General features: G+C 47.8%; 1 protein-coding gene across 1 annotated transcript in view; it reads left to right on the top strand.

The window, feature by feature from the left end:
• Positions 1-3,100: 3,100 nt before the first annotated feature.
• The window catches only part of LOC309565944 (uncharacterized protein), a gene marked incomplete at its 3' end in the record, with an annotated part of 40,589 nt that continues 22,065 nt past the window's right edge, over positions 3,101-21,624 (top strand). Inside the window, exons 1-6 of the mRNA XM_082270973.1 lie at positions 3,101-3,357; positions 13,450-13,502; positions 13,583-13,660; positions 15,333-15,424; positions 16,339-16,452; positions 18,979-19,033. Of these exons, the coding sequence (XP_082127099.1) occupies positions 3,264-3,357; positions 13,450-13,502; positions 13,583-13,660; positions 15,333-15,424; positions 16,339-16,452; positions 18,979-19,033 (486 nt within the window). The 5' untranslated portion in view covers positions 3,101-3,263. The remainder of the gene's footprint in view (positions 3,358-13,449; positions 13,503-13,582; positions 13,661-15,332; positions 15,425-16,338; positions 16,453-18,978; positions 19,034-21,624) is intronic.

The following is a 21,624-nucleotide window of genomic DNA, read 5'->3' as shown; positions in this document are numbered from 1 at the left end:
ATGCTCCCATACCTAAAACATACCTTTGTGGTGCGAATTGAGCCCATACAAAATTAATAGGCTCAAATCGCACTGCAAATAATTAAATGCGATTTAAACAGGAATGCGGTGCGATTCCTGTCAGAATTGCATGCGGTTTCTGACATTGCTCCTGTGAGAACCCTGGCTTGTAATAGTGACTGCAGGCTGGGTTTACACAGGAGTAGTGTAGGAAACTGCATGCTGCACCGCATTCCTGTTAAAATTGTATGTGATTCTTTGCATTTGCATTCTTTGCATTTTGTATGGGCTCAAATCACACTGCAAAGCTATTGGTACTTTGTATCCGCGAGTACTTGACAGAAAGTATTGGTGCTTGGTGCTTGTACTCCCTGGAAAAAAAAATATCAGCGCATCCTTAATCTCTGTATATCCTCCAAAATCCCATCAATGCTTTAGTGCCGCCCCCCCATCCATGCGTCCGGCCCCCTAATCTACATGCGGGGGGCCGGACGCATGAAGTTAATCACCTGATTAGAGGATGTGTCCAGTGTTGTATGACCACACGTGTACCCAGGTTTACGCAAATAGCACAAACCCACATACAGCCATGGATTGCTCTGATTAGGTAAGTGCACTGGTCTGGCGGGGGGGGGGACACGCTTACGCTGGTCACTCTGCATTGGAAGGGGGCACGATGATTTCTGCATTGAAAAGGGGCATGCTGGCATCTCTGCATTGAAAGGGGCACGCTGGTATCTCTGCATTGAAAGGGGGCACGCTGGCATCTCTGCATTGAAAGGGGGTACAATGGCATCTCTGCATTGAAAGGAGGCACGCTGGCATCTCTGCATTGAAAGGGGGCACGCTGGTCACGGCATTGAAAGGGGGCACGCTGGTATCTCTGCATTGAAAGGGGGCACGCTGATCTCTGTGCATTGAAGGGGGGCACGCTGGTCTCTGTGCATTGAAAGGGTACACGCTAGTCTCTGTGCATTGAAAGGGGGCACGCTGGTCTCTGTGCATTGAAGGGGGGCACACTGGTCTCTGTGCATTGAAAGGGGGCACGCTGGCATCTCTGCATTGAAAGGGGGCATGCTGGCATCTCTGCATTGAAAGGAGGTACAATGGCATCTCTGCATTGAAAGGAGGCACGCTGGCATCTCTGCATTGAAAGGGGGCACGCTGGTCACGGCATTAAAAGGGGGCACGCTGGTATCTCTGCATTGAAAGGGGACACGCTGATCTCTGTGCATTGAAGGCGGGCACGCTGGTCTCTGTGCATTGAAAGGGTGCACGCTGGTCTCTGTGCATTGAAAGGGGGCACGCTGGTCTCTGTGCATTGAAGGGGGGCACACTGGTCTCTGTGCATTGAAAGGGGGCACGCTGATCTCTGTGCATTGAAAGGGTGCACGCTGGTCTCTGTGCATTGAAAGGGTGCACGCTGGTCTCTGTGCATTGAAAGGGGGCACGCTGGTCTCTGTGCATTGAAGGGGGGCACACTGGTCTCTGTGCATTGAAAGGGGGCACGCTGGCATCTCTGCATTGAAAGGGGGCACAATGGCATCTCTGCATTGAAAGGAGGCACGCTGGCATCTCTGCATTGAAAGGGGGCACGCTGATCTCTGTGCATTGAAGGGGGGCATGCTGGTCTCTGTGCATTGAAAGGGGGCACGCTGGCATCTCTGCATTGAAAGGGGGCACGCTGGCATCTCTGCATTGAAAGGGGGCATGCTGGTCTCCCTGCATTGAAAGGGGGCACACTATACCTTGATTACTGAAGGCCCCTTTCACACTTTTGTGACCTCAAAGTCATGCAAGCGTTTTTTGCCGCAAAGCAATGCCTATTACATTTTTCTGTTTGCGCCCCCCCCCCCCCCCCCAAAAAAAAAAAATTTTTTTGAGCACCAGCCGCCACTGAGGCTGAACAATGAATTGGTTTAATCACCAGGGGCTATATCATTAGCTTTGTCTGGCCATACATTATACAATTTTCCCTTAAGACCTACCAAAATCGTGTAATATGCTGTCAAACCTAAACACTTTCATTTTGTATGTAGTCAGGCAGGCACTTCACTTGCACTACATACCTGCAGCTAAATCTAAAGAAAATTGAATAGAAAAAATGTCTAATGCATGGCTAGCTTTAAAGTGGATCTTCATGCATTAAAAGAGAAGTATGGAGTTTTTTTAAATCATTCTTACCTAGGTGGATGCAGCATCAGACCCCCGCTGACTCTTAACGCAGAGAACAGAGCGATCTAACACTGCTGATCGCTCGGTTCTCAGGACTCCCTGAGCAGAGAGCTGGTGACTGTCAGCCACGGCTGTCTGCTCTGCCCATCGGAGTGCTGGGCTGTGGAGGGGGTGGGAGCGGCCGGCTCAAGCTCTCAGCGGCTCGCTGAGAGGCTGAGCTGGGTGCGGGTCCTGGCACGTGGGTGGATGCTGGATTTATTGTTGTGATTTTGCCTGAGCCTGGACCGGCTCTGTGACATCAGCCAACAGTTGGCTTCAGCATACTGCTGACAACAGGTCACAGGAGTGCAAAATGAACTGCACTCCTGTGATCCATGGGAGAAGTACAGCCAAAATAGCTTTGACTTTACTTCTCCTTTAGGTAAACTACCTATCTTCTTCTTCCTCTCTTGTTACACAATCACAGATTGTAATGCTTTGGAGACCTAAATACCTTTTCCCCCCACTTATAGTGGTGCAGCCTGCCACTTCCTGATCTCTTGCCTAGGCAAAGATGGTGTAGGAATAAACCACCTGGAATATTCATGTCACATATCCCAGAAGTCAGTGTTTTAGTAAGGGACAAAGTATCGCACAGTTTCAGTCTTGGCAGAGACCTGCAGCATACCCCTATGTGTGGGAAAATCAGCAAGCAACAGCTGGCTCCCCCAACAGGAGAAGGATGGTGGTGTGAAAGCAGAGTGGTGCAAGGAGAACTTTGGCTGCAAGACAACACTGACCTCCAGGGACTAGGATTTTCTTGCAAGTATGCTTTTTTATTTCGTGTTGTTTTTTTTTTTTTTTTTATTCATACCGGGACAATTATTACATGGAATTTATTTATACCTAGATAGAGTGAAGTTCCACTTTTAATAGTGAACAAAAAGGAAGCATGTGGAGTTTCCCATTAGCAAGCATAGATTTAGAAATGCAATATGGACTCTGGACAGCAGAGGGCAGCAACGCTCCTCTCTGTGTTCCTTAGAAACAGATTTGTTGCCAAGTAATTATTCTGGCTATACAAAACGAGTGTCACCGACAGCAGCAATATGAAGGGTGCTAGAAAAAAGCTAAAAGTGCGAAAGAGTATACAAGAAACTCCTAAGGGTGATGAAGAGAAAGAGATTGCCCCTAAGGATGAAGGTATGAAGAACTGTGGGGATTTAGTGACTGCAGACTTTTAGAAATCTAAGCTTTTCACAGGGCATTCCAGTCATGTTAATGCTTGGGGTAGATGTGTAACACCTGATTACAAATAATTTTTCTGAATTACAAGAGAAGTGTTAGAGTATATCTAAATCCAAATCTTTTTTTTTTTTTTTATTAGTTTTGGATAGAGTTAGGAATATTTAAAGGTCCGCTTATGAGATCAGAGCCCCTCTCCCTGTATAAATTCCATGTGCAGGTAGCAGCACTCTGGCTGCATACAAACTGGGTGAATAGCTGCATCCAGAACAGTGTTGCCAACCTACCAGACTCAAATTCACTGACACAACACTCAAAATTTACTGGCACAGCCAAGTCTTTACTGGCATTTTCCAAAAGTTACAAAATTAAGCTACAAACAAGTACAATATGCAATTAGCAATGTGGTTTAAGATAAACATTAAGGTAAAAAAACATATTTATTATGTTATTTTTGATATAGTAAGGGGGGGCTATTATAACCCATTAGATTTTGTCACATATGTCCAACTGGAGAGATTTTCTCTTAATTTCTGTTCCATAGCCATTACAGAAAGTGAGGGGAAATCCCTGGAAGCCACCAGGATCACCCAAATGTATGTCCCAATTGTAAGGATCTCCTGTCTCCATCACTCCGTCCCTCCATTGCCTCCTGTCTCCATCACCTCCTGCCCTCATCACTCCATCCCTCCATCATCTGCTGATTGCATCACCTCCTGTCTCCATCCCTTCATCATCTTCTGACTCCATCACCTCCTGTCTCAATCCTTCCTTCACCCCCTGTCTCCATCCCTCCATCACTCCCTGTCTCCATCCCTCCTTCACCCCCCATCTCCATCCCTCCTTCAGTCTGTCTCCGTCACCTCCTGTCCCCATCCCTCCTTCACCCCCTGTCTCCATCCCTCCATCACCCCCTGTCACCATCCCTCCATCACCCCATCTCTGTCCCTCCATCGCCCCCTGTCTCCATCCCTCCTTCACCCCCTGTCTCCATCCTTCCTTCATCCCGTCTCCATCCCTCCATCACCCCCTGTCTCCATCCCTCCATCACCCCCTGTCTCCATCCCTCCTTAACTACTTGTCTCCATCCCTCCTTCACCCCCTGTCTCCATCCCTCCTTCACCCCCTGTCTCCATCCTTCCTTCACCCCATCTCCATCACCTCCTGTCCCCATCCCTCCTTCTCCCCCCGTCTCCATCCCTCCATCACCCCCTGTCACCATCCCTCCATCACCCCCTGTCTCCATCCCTCCTTCACCCCCTGTCTCCATCCTTCCTTCACCCCGTCTCCATCCCTCCATCACCCCCTGTCTCCATCCCTCCATCACCCCCTGTCTCCATCCCTCCTTAACTCCTTGTCTCCATCCCTCCATCACCCCCTGTCTCCATCCCTCCTTCACCCCCTGTCTCCATCCCTCCTTCACCCCCTGTCTCCATCCTTCCTTCACCCTATCTCCATCACCCCCTGTCTCCATCCCTCCATCACCCCCTGTCTCCATCCCTCCATCACCCGCTGTCTCCATCCCTCCTTAACCCCTTGTCTCCATCCCTTCATCACCCCCTGTCTCCATCCCTTCATCCCTCCATTAAAATGTCCATTCAACCATCCCTCTGTTGTAGGTCCCTCCATCCACTTCACCCTCCATCATTTTCATCTTTTCATAACTTCATCATTTTAACGTGCGCCGTTACAATGTCGGCCCCACAACCATCTTTTTTATGGGCACCGCTGCCCATAACAGGCATTTACGGGCAGCCCAAAAATGGGCTGAAATTTACGGGCTGCCCGTAAATTAACAGGCGGTTGGCAACACTTATCCAGAACCTTCATCCCTAGATACAAAATGTCAGCATCCAGGGTTGGGAAGAAACCCTATTTAACATGTAACTGCTGGTATGAGTAGGTACATGCGAATAGCAGCATTGTTGGCCATTGATTTGTAGAGGGTACAAATCTGCCCACACGGCTATTCGCACACAGGAAGGTTGATTGATTAAATTTTCCACATTTTGTCAAGTTACAACCAAAAAGGTAAATTTATTTTATTGGGATTTTATGCGATAGACCAACACAAAGTGGCACCTAATTGTGAAGTAGAGGGAAAATGATAAATGGTTTTCAAAAAGTTTTACAAATATATATCTGAAAAGTGTGGCGTGCATTTGTATTCAGCCCCCCCTGAACCACCTTTTACTGCAATAACAGCTGCAAGACTTTTTGGGGATGTCTCTACCAGCTTTGCACATCTAGAGAGGGACATTTTTGCTCATTCTTCTTTGCAAAATAGCTCAAGCTCTGTCAGATAGGATGGAGAGCGTCTGTGAACAGCAAGTCTTGCCACAGATTCTCAATTGAATTCAGGACTTTTATTCACAACAATGAATATGATTTGATCTAAACTATTCCATTGTAACTCTGGCTGTATTTTTAGGGTCGTTGTCCTGCTGTAAGGTGAACCTCCTCCCGAGTCTCAAGTCTTTTACAGAATCTAACAGGTTTTCTTCTAAGATTGCTGTGTATTTGGCTCCATCTTCCCATCAACTCTGACCAGCTTCCCTGTCCCTGATGAAGAAAAGCATCCCCACAACATGATCCTAACACCCCCATGTTTTACGGTGGGGATGGTGTGTTCAGGGTGATGTGCAGTGTTAGTTTTCTGCCATACATAGCGTTTTGCTTTTAGGCCAAAAAGTTCAATTTTGGTCTCATCTGACCAGAGCACCTTCTTACACATGTTTGCTGTGTCCCCCATGTGGCTTCTTGCAAACTGGGACTTCTTATGGCTTTCTTTCACCAATAGCTTTTTTCTCACCATTCTTCCATAAATACAGATTTGTGGAGTGCACGACAATAGTTGTCCTGTGGACAGATTCTACCACCTGAGCTGTGGATCTCTGCAGCTCCTCCAGAGTTACCATGGGCCTCTTGGCTGCTTCTCTGATTAATGATCTCCTTGCCCGGCTTGTCAGTTTAGGTGGATGGCCATGTCTTGGTAGGTTTACAGTTGTGCCATACTCTTTCCATTTTGGGATGGATTGAACAGTGCTTCATGAGATGTTCAAAGCTTGGGATATTTTTTTATAACCTAACCCTGCTTTAAACTTCATCCCTGACTTGTCTGGTGATTTATCACACAAAAAAAAACAATAAAATACATTTACATTTTTGGTTGTGATATGACAAAATGTGGAAAATTGTAAGGGGTATGAAGACTTTATTAAGGCACTGTACTGTGCACTTCAAATTCATTTGCACTAGATCTGAGGGGAAGCTCTGAAATAAGGGGAAGTGCTGCTGATTTTTGTCATCTGAACAAGTATAGGCAAAAATGCAGTTTTTTTAAATTTCCTTGCATGTGATTGAGTATTATTTGCAAAGTGAAGCTTTACCTCCTTTCTATGCTCTGGAAAAGCTGCACTTGCACTGCACAGTATTTCTCTTACGTCCTCCGACAGTCGCCGCCTCTTCATATTCGTCACATATGGGGGTATTAGACTTTGCTCCGAAGGAGTAGCTAGGCAACAGAATATGTTAACAATAAAGCTTTAACATATCCCACCCTCAAGGGGTGGTCCCCTCAGTCAATACCCTCCTACTTCCTGCAACCATATCTCAGTTTTAATGTCTAGCTTGTCAGGAGTGGCTGGCTCTCTCTGTGCTGGGACTTTTTGTCCCAGACTCTTTCTTCTTTTTGATTTTTTGTTTGAGTTTTCTCTCTACCTTTACTTAGCTGTTATTTTTGTCAGCATTAGTTAGTTCTTCGGACGAAGAGGATCATGCGGACTGGGTCTCGGGCTGATCCCCCTGGTCGCAGGTCGTGGGTCAGTGGCTTCCCAGTCTGCCATCGAGCGTTCAGCCAGGTAACGCTCCTGGCACGGTGAACGACCCATCCCTGTTCGGTGCAGGGATGATTGGTGAGGTGGCTACCTCACCGGACGCTGTGCGGTTTCTGAACCGCCTTTGTGTGCGTCTTGAATTGCGACTCTCCCTGCCTCATGTGCAGCGGCTTGTTCGCCTGTGCGGGTTCCCCACGCCATGTGAGGTAAGTGTATCTATGTGGGGACCTGTCTGTCTGGGGGGGGTCTCAGTCTGGGACTGTGTAACCTGCCTTTAATCACACTGCTTGTCTCCCTATATCTCGGCTGCATGCTGTGGGCTGCAAGGGGGGGGGGAGCTGTATGACACTGAGTATGTCAGGCTGGGCAGTGTGAGGAGCTGTGTGCTGTGGGGCATGTTTTTAATGGCATGTTGGGGCATATACAGCGATCGCTGCGGCGATCTAACATGTATCCATATTATGGGATAATATTGTGTGTGATTTTATGCACTGTGGAGCGGCGATTTCGGCGCCAAACGGCGCCATTTTACCGGCGCCCGCTCCGGCCGCATGGTTTACATGCACGGCGGCCATTTTCTTGTAGCCTCCATAGGCTTACATAGAGCGCCCTGGCAGCATCACTTCCTCTCTCCTGGAAGCACCGATCGAGGCAGCAGCAGCAGCGGAGTCTCCTCAGGTTTTATCCTTCTATTCCTGTGTTCCATTGCCTGTATTCAGTCTGTATATTCCCTGTGGGGGTCTCATTGTGCCTGAGTGTGGTGCGGTGGGCTGCGCTTGCCGCGCTTGCTGTAAGGGGGCAGTTAACCCTTGGTTGTCTGGCATACAGGGGCAATGGATTCTCAGGAGGGCAAGTTTCCCACAGTATTGGTGGAAAGCCAGGGGACCGCTGTTTCCCCCCCAGGGGGGGATTTGGCCACTATTGTGGCTGGCCTTGCTGCACAGGTGCAAATGCTGGTGGCTGCTCAATCTACTAAACGGCCCAGAGTTGCTCTGTCCTCTGATTCTGAGGGTGAAGGTGATGGGGCTGTTCTGGCGGGGACCCCCCTGTCGGGGTCCCGCTCCTCTCTTGATCTAGTGGGGTCTGAGGTAGAGGCTGAAGTTGAGGGGGTTGATAATTCTCCCCCTGGCTCGCCTGAAGAGCTTGCAATCATGGATGAGTTGATTGCTTCCATTAAGCAGACGCTACGTTTGCAGGACGAGGTGTGTCCCCCAGCTGCCTTGGCGGCTTATGGGACGCAGAGAAAACGCAGGACGCCGCAGGTTTTTCCCTGCAATGCTGATTTTCAGCGCGCTGTTAAGGACCAATGGCGCGATTTGCGCAAGCCTTTTGCGGTACCAAGTAAATTTAAGCTGCGTTATCCTTTCTCGCCTGCCACTGATGAACGGTGGTGTGTGCCTCCGCCAGTGGATCATGCTATTGCGGTTTTGAACAAAGCCACTGCGATCCCTGCAGAGGGATCCCCTGTTTTCCGTGATGCCACGGATAGGAGACTGGAGTCTCTTGCCCGTCATACTTATTCTGTTACGGGTTCTATGCTTAAGGCTCTGTTTGCTTCTCTCATGGCGGCCCAGGCGATCGCAAGTTGGACGCAGATGCTTAGGCGCGTCCTAGTGGCCGATTCGGCCTCGGCGGCGACCCTGGATATGGTGGATCAGATCCACCAGGGTGTCATGTATCTGTGTGATGCGGACCTGGACCTGATTCCGTTGGCCGCGCGTGTGCACAGCGTGGCGGTGTTGTCTCGCCGCCTGGTTTGGTTGAAATGTTGGTCGGTGGACCAATCTTCACGTAAAACCTTAGCCAATCTGCCTTATGATGGGTCTCGCCTTTTTGGGGAGTCCCTGGATGTGTTGATTAAGGGGATTACCGGGGGTAAGAGCACTCTCTTGCCCCATTTCCCCAAGGCTAAGGGGGCTTCTGGGAAGAAGCATGCTCATTTTCGGCCCCCTCAGGGGTCCTTTCGTGCCTTTCGGCCGCACTACAAGGGCAAACCGTTCAAGGGCCAGGGCTCTCAGAAGAAACCCTGGTCTGGGAAACAGAAGTCCGGCCAATCCGGACCTGCGGCCCATAACAGTTCGGCCTGAAGGGGCGCCCTCACCCAGTTTTGGGGTGGGGGGACGCTTGCTCGGTTTTCTTCAGCCCTGGTTGGCCCGTGTGCGGGACAGATGGGTTCTGGAAATCGTTCGATCTGGTTACAAGATCGAGTTTCTCTCTCGGCCAGAGAGCAGATTTTTTCCCTCAAATCTACAACTGTCTCCAGAGCGCCTGCGGGATCTGCACCTGGCGGTGCGGGACCTGAGGGCTCAGGGAGTGGTGGTTCCGGTGCCTCATCGGGACAGATTTCGGGGGTTTTATTCCAATCTGTTCACCGTGCCCAGAAAGGAGGGCAAGGTTCGTCCAATTCTGGACTTGAAAGCTCTGAACCGCTCTGTGCGGGTTCGCAAGTTCCGCATGGAATCCCTGCGCTCGGTGGTGGCTGCCCTGGTTCCGGGGGAATTCATGGCCTCCATCGATTTGAAGGATGCGTATCTTCACATCCCCATATTCGAGGGTCATCAGAGATACCTTCGATTTGCCATTGCGGAGGATCACTACCAGTTCGTGGCGTTGCCCTTTGGGCTCGCCTCGGCTCCGCGGGTCTTCACCAAAGTGCTTGCACCGGTTCTGGCATTATTGAGAGCCCAGGGCATTTCTGTCCTGGGGTATCTGGACGACATTCTGATTCGGTCTGCGACCAGTCAGGGTCTGGAGAAGGACCTGTCTGTCACGATGCAAACTCTGCAGGAGTTCGGTTGGACGATAAATGTTCCAAAGTCGACACTGAGTCCGTCGGTTCGTCTTCCCTATCTGGGAATGATACTGGACTCGGTGCAGGCGAAGGTCTTCCTGCCGGAAGACAAACTCAGGACTCTTCAGGAGGAAGTCAGGTCCCTCAGGGACGTTCCGAACTCGTCTCTGCGGACGTGTATGAGATGTCTGGGATTGATGGTCTCGGCTTTCGAGGCGATTCCTTTCGCGCAGTTTCACACGCGGGGTCTCCAGGCGGAGATCTTGTCCAAGTGGGACGGGCGACCTCAATCTCTGGATCTTCTGATCTCGTTGAGTCATCGCACCAGGGAAAACCTTCTGTGGTGGCTCCAGTCCCCGTTGGTGTCCGGGGGCAAGTCGTTTCGTCCGATCTCGTGGACGATAATCACCACGGATGCCAGCCTGTCGGGCTGGGGTGGTGTTCTGGGCGTTCTGTCCGCCCAGGGGACCTGGTCGGAGGGGGAGTCTTCCCTCCCGATCAACATTCTGGAATTGCGTGCGATAAGGCTCTGTCTTCATCGCTGGACGGACCGGCTGCAGGGCTGCCCGGTTCGGGTGCAGACGGACAATGCCACGGCGGTGGCCTACATCAACCACCAAGGGGGCACCAGGAGTGCCCGAGCGGCTCGAGAAGTGGCCGACATTCTGTCTTGGGCCGAGACTCATGTCCCGGCGATAACGGCGGTTCACATTCCGGGAGTGGAGAACTGGCAGGCGGACTATCTGAGTCGCCAGACCCTGGATCAGGGGGAATGGTCTCTCCACCCGGCTGTCTTCCAGATGTTGTGCGCGAAGTGGGGTCTTCCAGATGTGGACCTGTTCGCGTCTCGCCTCAACTACAAGGTGAAGAGGTTCGTGGCAAGGACGCGCGACCCTCGGGCAGACGCGTCGGACGCGTTAGTGGCCCCGTGGCATCAGTACAGGCTGATGTACGCGTTTCCACCGATTCAGTTGCTGTCCCGGTTCCTTCGCAGGTTACACTCGGAACGCAGCACGGTGATTCTTGTGGCACCGGACTGGCCTCGCCGGTCCTGGTACGCAGACCTCGTGAATCTGGCGGTCGACGCCCCCTGGCGTCTGCCTCTTCGGGACGATCTACTGTCTCAAGGACCGATTTACCATCCTGCTTTACAGTCGCTGGCTTTGACGGCCTGGCTGTTGAGACCGAGGTCCTGAAGGAGAAGGGTCTCTCTCCAGAGGTTGTTCATACCTTGATCAACGCGAGGAAGTCTTCCTCGGGAAAGGTTTATTACCGTACTTGGAAGGCCTATTTTGCCTGGTGTGAGTCCAGGGGGTTTTCACCCCGCACGTACTCGGTTTCCCGTGTGCTGTCTTTCCTTCAGACGGGTGTCGATCAGCGTTTGGCGCTGGCTACGATAAAGGGTCAGGTGTCTGCGCTGGCCGTTCTGTTTCAACGTCCCGTGGCTTCCAACTCCTTGGTTGGCACTTTTATTCAGGGTGTGCGGCATCTGGTTCCTCCTAGGAGGGATCCTTTGCCCCCTTGGGACTTGAATCTAGTCCTGTCTGTGTTACAACGTGCTCCTTTTGAACAGATCAGGGAGATATCGTTGTCTATGTTGTCCAAAAAGGTCGCCTTTTTGGTGGCGATCACTTCGGCTCGCAGAGTGTCGGAACTGGCGGCTTTGTCCTGCAAGTCTCCGTACCTGGTTGTTCATTTGGATAAGGTGGTCTTGCGACCTAATCCTTCTTTTCTGCCGAAACGAGTTTCGGAATTCCATCTTAACGAGGATATTGTTTTGCCTTCGTTGTGCACGAAGCCTAAACATCCAAAGGAGGTGAGACTACATTCTCTGGATGTTGTTCGGGCGATTAGGGTTTACCTTAAATCGACTGAGTCTTTTCGAAAGACGGACTCCTTGTTTGTTCTTCCAGAGGGTCCTCGGAAGGGCATGGCGGCTTCCGCCTCTACCATTGCCAAATGGATCAGGCAGACCATTGAACAGGCCTATGCCTTGCAGGGGAAGGTTCCCCCTGTGCCTGTGAAGGCGCACTCTACTAGATCTCTGAGTACGTCTTGGGCCTGTCGTCATGGGGCTTCTGTAGCCCAGGTGTGTAAGGCGGCGACTTGGTCGACCGTACACACTTTCACAAAATTCTACAAAGTAGATGTTCAGGCATCGGCGGATGCTTCCTTTGGCCGCAAGGTTCTTAGTGCGGCTGTTCCCTAGGGTCCCTTGTTGGGGACTCCTGGCTGTTGGGATAAGTTTTGTATCCCCTGGTTTTTTGTCTTTTCCTGGGTTGTTGCTCCTGTTGAGCACTTATTTTTGCTGTTGCCCAGCTGGTTTCCTTCCTTTGGTAAGGTTCCTCTCTTTGATGTGGAGACTGCGTTGCCTTTCGGCGCGGATGCGTTTCCCACCCCTCATGTTTGCACTGCTTTGGGACGTCCCCATATGTGACGAATATGAAGAGGCGGCGACTGTCGGAGGACGTAAGAGAAAACGGAATTTTTGTAAAATCTTACCTGTAAAATTCCTTTCTCTGAGTCCTCCGACAGTCGCCGCCCCCGCCCCTCTTTTGGGGTTTGAATGTATACTCTACTGCTATTCCACTAAAACTGAGATATGGTTGCAGGAAGTAGGAGGGTATTGACTGAGGGGACCACCCCTTGAGGGTGGGATATGTTAAAGCTTTATTGTTAACATATTCTGTTGCCTAGCTACTCCTTCGGAGCAAAGTCTAATACCCCCATATGTGACGAATATGAAGAGGCGGCGACTGTCGGAGGACTCAGAGAAAGGAATTTTACAGGTAAGATTTTACAAAAATTCCGTTATTTGCCTTTAGTAAATCAACCCTAATGTGTGATGATAGTTTCTCCACTGGCAAGAATCTCAGATTGTTGCTGGTGGACACTCATCTGAATGAGCCCTAATAGTAATGGAAATATGTACCTTTTAGGGAAAAAGATTAGAATAAATAACGGCCCTTGTCTTGGGGGCATGGCATCACTAACCATAATTTGAGATTCCTCGGGAACAATGAGTACCCCAAATCTTGTGAGAGGTAAATTCAGTCTAGCATATGAGCATCGTCTTGCCAGCTTTAGGATCCCCATTGTTCCCAGGATCCCGCCAAAGGGAGCATGATGCCATCCTTGCCTAAGCAGCATGGGTTATCTACCTGTTTTCCTTACAGATACATTTTTTGACAGCTATTATGCAGATTTTTATGGAGGTAGGGGGCCCTTATCCTCCTGACATTCAGTATTAACTTACTCTCCTCTGCTTCTCAGCACCAGGTGAAAATGGAACATGCTCCCCCATTCACACAATCCTCTGTTGCCATTGAAAACAATTTCTAGAGTTTGTAAGAATGATGTCATTATATGGAACTGTCATTTAATTCTCTATATCCTATTATTCACTGTAGTTTTTATTCTAAGGTGATAAACAACCACTTAACAATGATGAACCTCCCGCAATATCAGAAAACAAAGTGAGTTGTCAGTCCCTTTCCATAACCGAGACCTTACAGCAGATAATGCATATTGTAACAGGGACCCTCTTGTCTTCCAGGAGGATGTAATGGTGTTTGAGGGTCTTTGTGAACGAATGCTGTCAGCTATGTGTCTTTTACAGACCAGTGTATCAGAGGTGAGTAAAAAAGACATGGGCCCTGTGCAGAAAATTAATTTGGACTGGGCCAGGGGACGGGGGAGGCAATTGCCCCCCGGGCCACTCTGATGCTCCGTAAAAAGGCTGCACCGCTTCTGCCACAGACATACCTAAAGGATTCCTGCTGAAGAGAAGTAAAATGTCCCCACTGCTGTGACCTACTGAATGCCGGGCGAAGACAAGGACAGAGAGCATGCCCCACTAGAGACTCTCCTCCCCCAGGCAGCCCCGACCGAGCTGTCCCAGTTCCCCCCAGCTGCCCCCTACTGACCAGGTCAGGAACCCGGATTCGGCCAGTGAGTAGAGAGTACTTTGAGCAGAGCTTCAGCCTGGAATGGGGGTCAGGAGGAGGCCGGGAAGAGGGAGAGTGGGAGGGGGGCCGAGTCACTGTGCCATAAGCCTCTTGTTTGTACTTGCCCCCAAGGCCGAAAGTTTCCAGTCAGCCCCTGGTTGTCTATAGTAATCAACCATTGTCATTCTTCTATAGCTAGCAGAGCAGCAAATGAAGAAATAGTGTTTCTTTGCTCGTCACAGACACAGTTGCCCTACTTTTTAACCGGTTGCCGACCGCCGCACGACTATATACTGCGGCGGTCAGCCCCGGCCAGGCAGAGTGACGTATCGGTACGTCACTCGCCTGTCACTGACTTGCGAGCCTATCGCGGGCGGGCGCGCGCCCGCCGAGGCGCGCGCCCGCCGCGGCTCGTTCACAAGCAAGTCAGTGCGTGTGACCGGTGGACTCGATGTCCGCCAGTCACACTGCGATCGCTCCTGTGAAGGGAGAAAGACAGAGCAGCTTGTGTAAACAAGCTGCCTGTCAGTTCTCCCTGTGTAAAAGTAAAGATCTGACCGTTCTACTATGTAGAACGGTTGATCTTTGCTTTTACACCAATAGGAATGTCCCTACACAGTAGAAAGCACGCCCCTAGGACACACTTAACCCCTCCCTGTCCAATAAAGTTAACCCCTTCCCTGCCAGTGTCATTTTTGCAGTAACAGTGCATATGTATAGCACTGATTACTGCAGTAATGTCACTGGTAACCCCAAAAGTGTCAAAAATGTCAGTCAAGGGTCCGATCTGTCCGCCGCAATGTCGCAGTACCGAAAAAAAAATCGCAGATCGCCGCCATTACGCGTTAAAAAAAAAACACCAAAAATGACAAAAATCTTTCTCTTTGTTAGTAAACGCGATAACTTTTGCGCAAACCAATCAAAATACGCTTTTTGCGATTTTTTTTACCAAACATAGGTAGCATAAAACAAATTGGCCGAAAAATGTTAAAAAATTTTGATTTTTACTTTTTTTTTTGGGGAATTTCATATAAAAAAATGTGAAAAATATTGTTATTTTTGCAAAATTTACGCTCTTTTTTTGTTTATAGCGCGTGATCAAAAAATCGCACAGGTGATCAAATACCACCAAAAGAAAGCTCTGTTTGTGGGAAAAAAAGGACGTCAAATTCGTTTAGGTACAGCGTCGCACGACCGCGCAATTGTCCGTTAAAGTCACGCAGTAAAAAATCGCAAAAAAACCCCTGGTCCTTTAGCAGCCAAATCCTCCGGGGCTTAAGTGGTTAAGCATAAAAACTGTTTAATTGTATCGCATGTTTCAGATAATTTGCTGCATAAAATTATTTTTGTTATCACCAGGTCCTAGATGTAAAAGATGAGTTAATTTTACACAATGTGCCAAGTTGTGTCCAAGCACAGATGTCCCTGTCCACATCAAGGCTATTCAGAAGGTAACGGTGACATAACAATACCCATAAAAGCCAATGCAGCTACTGTGGGGCCTGGCATAGGAAGAGTCAGATGAGTCATTTGTACATACATACATACAAACACACACATGCATAAAAAAACCACACATACATATACACGCATGTAAAAAAATACATGCATGCATATACACACACACACACATATAAACACACACAGGTATACATAAACACACACACATATTTTAAAAAATTGCAGTACTGTACCTGCACCGCGCATAAAAAAATAAATGCATACACGCACATATAAACATACATACACACACATACATAAACATACACACAGATTTTAAAAAAATGCAGTACTGTACCTGCATCGGCACTGCACTGTAGGGGGAGGTAGAGAAAACAGCGCACACTGGGGAAGACATCTCTCCCTTCCACTACTTTCACTTTCCTGACCAAGCTCTTGCTGTTCCACTGTACAGTTTGGTAGAGGAGTGGTAGCTTGGTGTGTTCCACATGCCTTTCTCTGCCAGGATGACCCGGGACCCCTGACGACCTCAGGCGGCACCCCTGTCAAAAAGGCTACCCTAGTCAAGCAATTCCTCTATCATGTTTGCAGTCTCTGACCATCTCTTGTAGCATACCTGTAGTCTTTGGCCATCTCCTGTCTGTCTGTTTGCAGTCTCTGACAGCCTTCTGTTACATTACATTCACTGATAATTATGTGTATCCCTTTGGTGATGTCAGAAGCTGGACTTGGGGGCCCCCTACATTAAGTAAATTGTCCACTTCTGATCTAGAGGAAGCTTGCTCCTAATAGCTATTGCTTCTCAAAATGTACCGTTTCTCAAAGAAAAAAATCCCCCATAGTGCATGCTAATTCTTACATACTTCGTCTTATGGCACCATAACGCTCCTTAATTTTTTTTAAGCTTGACAGATATGTACGTCCCCAGCGCAGAACTTGTCCGTCTGGTCCGTGTGTTTGGGCCACAGTGGGAACAGAAACAATTGATCCTCAAGCAACTACAAGAAGAACATGAAAGGTGCGAAGATTGGGGGCTACAGAGGTTTGGATAATTGGAATTGGCAAAGTATCCACAGGGGGTATTACTGATGTAGATTTCTAGTGGTTGTAAGTACATTTGCTCCAGTTCTATACACGCAGGTTATCCGTGTGATATAAGATTACTGTGTCATTATGTATCCGCTGTGTGTATTATTATACAGAAAAAGATTTATGTGGCACAAGTACATTGACTGTGCAAAGTGTAATAATTCTTAGTAATCAATAACATCTCTGATGTCTGTAGTCAGATTAGTTTAGATCAGTCATGCTCAACCTGTGTCCCCCGGGCCACAGCCATCTGATGTGCCCTGCAACCTCAAACTGTTGGCAACCTACACAACCTTCTTCTTGTTCACGCTGCTCTACTGAATAATTGTTTGTCTTCCATAATCCTGGCGGCTGTGATATACAAGCGGCTATTTTTGCCGGCTCCCCAGTCTTCTCTTTTTTCCTAACCCACACACATGGACAGAGGAGCCTTTAGCCGAGTTGATTACATCTAGTGACATCTATACATGGGTTCTGAAGGTGGATTCTCACAGTTGTGTGATGGAGCTTGCTGTCATTCCAGGAGCATGCGAGTGCATTTGTGTCATTTTATCTTTGCTTAACCACTTGATGACTACCTCACGTATGAATATGGCAGCAGAGTGGCTCTTCTGTGCCAGATCACATACCTGGTACATGATCCAGCACTTCCAGGTAGGGGGTGTGGCGGCTGTGCTGTGATGAGTCAATGGATGAGCGCTGGCACCCGCTGACCAGCGAGGAGGAAGACAGGACAGACCTCTGTCAATGTAAACAATACAGTGCTCTGTCCTGTCAGTGGGGATGTGCCGCTTTTTGTTTCCCTGGAAAGCAGGGAATAAAAGCTGGCACATCCCTTAGTAAAAGCACCTCACAGTACACACACAATCACTGGTTAGGTACAGATTTAACCCTTTGATTGCCTTAGATGTTAACCCCTTGCCAGCCAGTGTTAGTTGAAGAGTATTTGTTTTTGTAGCACTGATCACTGTATTAGTATCACTGATTCCCCACAGTGTCAGTTTGTGTCAGACTGCCTGCCATACTATCACAGTCCCACTTTAGATAGCTGATCGCCAACATTACTAGTATAAAAAACAAATAAATAAATAATTCCGGTATATATACTATAGTTTGTAGCTGCTATAACATTCATGTAAACCAATCAATATGACAACGCCTATTGGGATTTTTTACCAAAAATATGTAGCAGAATATATATTGGCCTAAATTTATGAAGAAATTCGATTTTTTACATTTTTTTTATTAGGTATGTTTTATAGCAGAAAGTAAAAAAAATATATTTATACATTATAATATATTAAATATTAGAGTGCAAAAAAAAAAAAAAAAACTGGTTATGAAATACCACCAAAAGAAAGCTCTATCTATGGGGAAAAAAAATATACATTTCATTTGTGTACAGCGTTGCATGACCATGCAATTGTCAGTTAAAGTAGCACAGTGCCAAAAAGCAAAGAATAGCTTGGTCAAGACGTGTATTACTCTACTAGGGCATGCACTTCCCTTGTGTTTTCTGACATTATGACAGACTTACCTGAAAATGAAGCCCTCCAGCCGCACGCTATAACCGCTGAAGGCGCTTTCATCTTCACCCGGTCTTCTTTCCGGGTTCTCGGGCTTTAGCGGTCAACTCAAGCTGTCTGCCGAGAACCGCGCAGCTACCAGAAGTGTACCGAGCGGCGTGCGTTGCCATCAACTCTTTTGGGCTCCCCGGCTGGGAAGGCCGCAACTTCGGGCGGCCGGGCTGTCAAAGCGGGCGGTCGGGCAGCAGCGTGTTAAGTGGGCGTGTGTATCCCGGGGCCAGAGAGAGCACTGATAGCTCCGCTCTCCTCCTCTCCTGTCCCGCGAGGAGGAGCTCCGTGTTCCACAAGCCCGGCCGCCGCCAACAACTCATTAAGCACCAGCGCCGCCATGACACTTCTGTCCCCTTCCCCCAGAACTGACGTCATTAGCTAATCGATTTTTCAGTCACCCCGAATCGATGCAGAATCGCGAAGGGTAGCATCGCGATGCATCGATTCGGCAATTATATTCCTCAGGCCTAGTCACTACTCCTGTCAGCCTTTTAGTAGAAGGAACTTGCAGCACCCCATCCCTACAACATACGTTGTGCCCATGGACGCCTCCCCTTCTGCCCACCTCTTGTCCTGGCCCTGCCGTTGACTCTGTGCTGGGGAGGTTCTAATCTTGTGTGAATCTCCATTACATGTGTGCTTCTGTTCTGTACTCCGTGTCTATGTGCAAACGCTCAGAATTATATACACACAGCCAGAGCGCGAGAGACTCTCAGAGGAAAAGCCACAGAAGCCTTTCCTCACCCTCCACAGCGAGAGCCATTTTTAAAAAACATCTAATACTTCCGAGTTTTGTTACTTTTATCTGATTTAAGAAAAAAATGTACTTTAGTGCACATTTACGCCTTATGCTACATTTTTATATCTATTGTTGACAGGCTCCACAGGCTCCTCTCTTTGGCTCTTCAACGGATACAACATTTGGAAACTCGGGTATGTTGGAAAGATAAAGACAAGTTTGCAGTTGTAATGACCTATGACTTGGAAATTACTGCTAAATTACACAATACATTGTATCCATTGTTCTCTGTAAGTTGCCATTTGGGCCCCAGGAGCAAATCCCCTAAAAGGTAAAGTAAATAGAAAACAGGACATTTGACCATAGCAGCCAGTGAGGTGTTTTGCTACTCCAGCCTGCATTAAGATCATAAGGAAAATAATATTTTGGTGGTAATAACACTTTTTTCTTTATTAATAAGCATATACTGTACATTAGAATGGAGTAGCATGTAAATTGTTTCTTTGTGGAAATGAATTGTTTTATCTGGCATGGTGTTACCATTGAGGGTGTAAGGGTAACCCCAAAACTCAAGGGTTTCAGTAACATTTTGACTGTTAAAGCCAGATTGAAAATTATATTTATTTAGACAAACATGTAGATAGGAAGCCATGTTTGGAGAGCAAGTCAATCACATTACATTCTGTTGGCTTAATGAACATTGCTCTATCTGGCTAGGGTTTCTAATACACTTTTATACACTAAAGTGGGTGGAACCTAGCTATCTAATTTCTTTCTTTTAAGTCACATCTCAGTCTTTGATGACATTCTTTGATATGCAAAATGGACATTTAACATAGACATGTCACTTCCAAAGCTTGTGGCTAAACAGGTCTTCAAGGGTTGAGATAGCAATCTTAACAGCTGGAGCTGTAAATGGCTTTTGAATACAACAGCTGTTATACAAACGGACTTCTCACACAATATATATCCAATATATCTGCTTAATCATAAATCCATGTTGGATAATCATAAGTAAATATTTGATAAATAAAATGGCTGCTTCCCTTTTCCTCATCAATATTTATTTATCAAGGGTAACCTGTCAGGATAGACATATGAGAATATCGATTGTGTCAGGAACTTTCTTACTTACTGCTCTGCTCACTGGGGTTGATTTACCAAAACTGGAGAGTGTAAAATCTGGTGAATCTGGTAGCCAATCATCTTCTAACTTCAACTTGTTCAATTACGCTTTGAAAATGAAACCTGGAAGCTGATTGGTTTCTGTGCAGAGCTGCACCAGATTTTGCACTCTCCAGTTTTTGTAAATCAACCCCACTGTGTCTATTTTTGCACTTGCTGTTGTTCCTTCTGTCCTCCATGGGTCCCACAGCCTTCCTTCCTTCCCCTGCCTTTGTGTTTATTCCTTTGAATGCAGTCACGCCTGGCTCACTATACTCCACCAAGTGCAAGTTCACCTGCTGTTTATCTGTCCATGTAGGCTGTGCACTTGCACAGGTGTGGCATGTCTCCTGATTGCTCTATACTCTCTGTGCTCCAGTTGCCCATTATAACATTTACGTAGGATGGATGTTCCTGTTACTTTTGTTTCTATCAAGTATCCTGGTTTCCATCTCCGTCCTTGTGCTTGTTATGCTTACTGTAAAGCTCTCCTAGTTTCCCAGTCATAGTCAAGTTTCAGTCCCTTCACTCTACTAGTTTGTTTTCAGTCCTGACTTTTGTCTAATCTCTGTTACCTACTTATACTGTTAAGCCCCGTACACACACGTCGAAAATTGGCAGGGAATTTTCGACCAACGTCCGATCTGCCGATTTTCGGCTTGTTAGTATGATGCTTCCGACAACCGACTCCGACTTTTCGGCCGAAAAAAAATCTGCTGTGCAGACTATAAAAGTTTTGTTGGCCGTCAACATAACGGCCGATTTTCGTGCAGTCAGTACAGATTTCGACAGGGAAAAATCTGGTGAGCAAGTCTAGGCATGCTCAGAGAAGAAAGAACACAAAGAAAGCAAACCAGCACATGACATCACTTCTGAAGTAGAATTTTGTTGGGCGAGAAAATTCGTGTGCAGTCTAGGCACATTCCAACCAACAAAACACCACTCTGGACAAAAGACGGACGATCGGTCGGCCGATAATCGTTGCGTGTGTACGGGGCTTAATTCTGACCCTGACTTCTTGAGTTTGACTGCTTGAGCACCTCCTGACTCAACCTTGGTTTTGGTATTCATTGTACCCCTTCCCAACCCTACATCTTAGACACTTGATTTTGTTACCCCTGGCAATGATTATAACTACCCACCTGAGCTACTCCAGGCCTTGAATCACCATTTTTAGGAAACCGTTTCTTGTGAAGGTCCAGTGCTTTCAGCTTTGGTGCTCAAGTTCTAGGAGCACCAAAGTACTAGTGACACACATAAAGGCTTTATGCACCCTGTATGCTATTGATGCTTTTTTTCCTACAGAAGTTTACTCACAGAGCCAGTGACCCAAAACAAGCATGCAACCAGTGATATGTACATACATGTTTCAAGTTAGTGAGTCACACCATAGTGACAATAAGAGCTCTGGAAGCTGCAACTTTAGGACAAGTCAGCAATGGCAGCTCCCATATTTCTTTCCTGACAAGCTCCTTTGATGATCTCCAGTTTTACTGACAAAACAAGATCCCTTGCAAGGTCATCTGTACACATAACATGAATGTTGGAAAACAACATGGCAAAACCTCACCTGCTTCTCTTATAAAGAGAATGTAGGCCATTACTGTGCCCGAGCAGAAAG

The sequence above is a fragment of the Pelophylax lessonae genome (genome assembly GCF_965119305.1).
Source record: "Pelophylax lessonae genome assembly, chromosome: 10".
Classification (NCBI taxonomy): Eukaryota; Metazoa; Chordata; class Amphibia; order Anura; family Ranidae; genus Pelophylax; species Pelophylax lessonae.
This window is presented reverse-complemented; position numbering and strand designations above follow the sequence as displayed.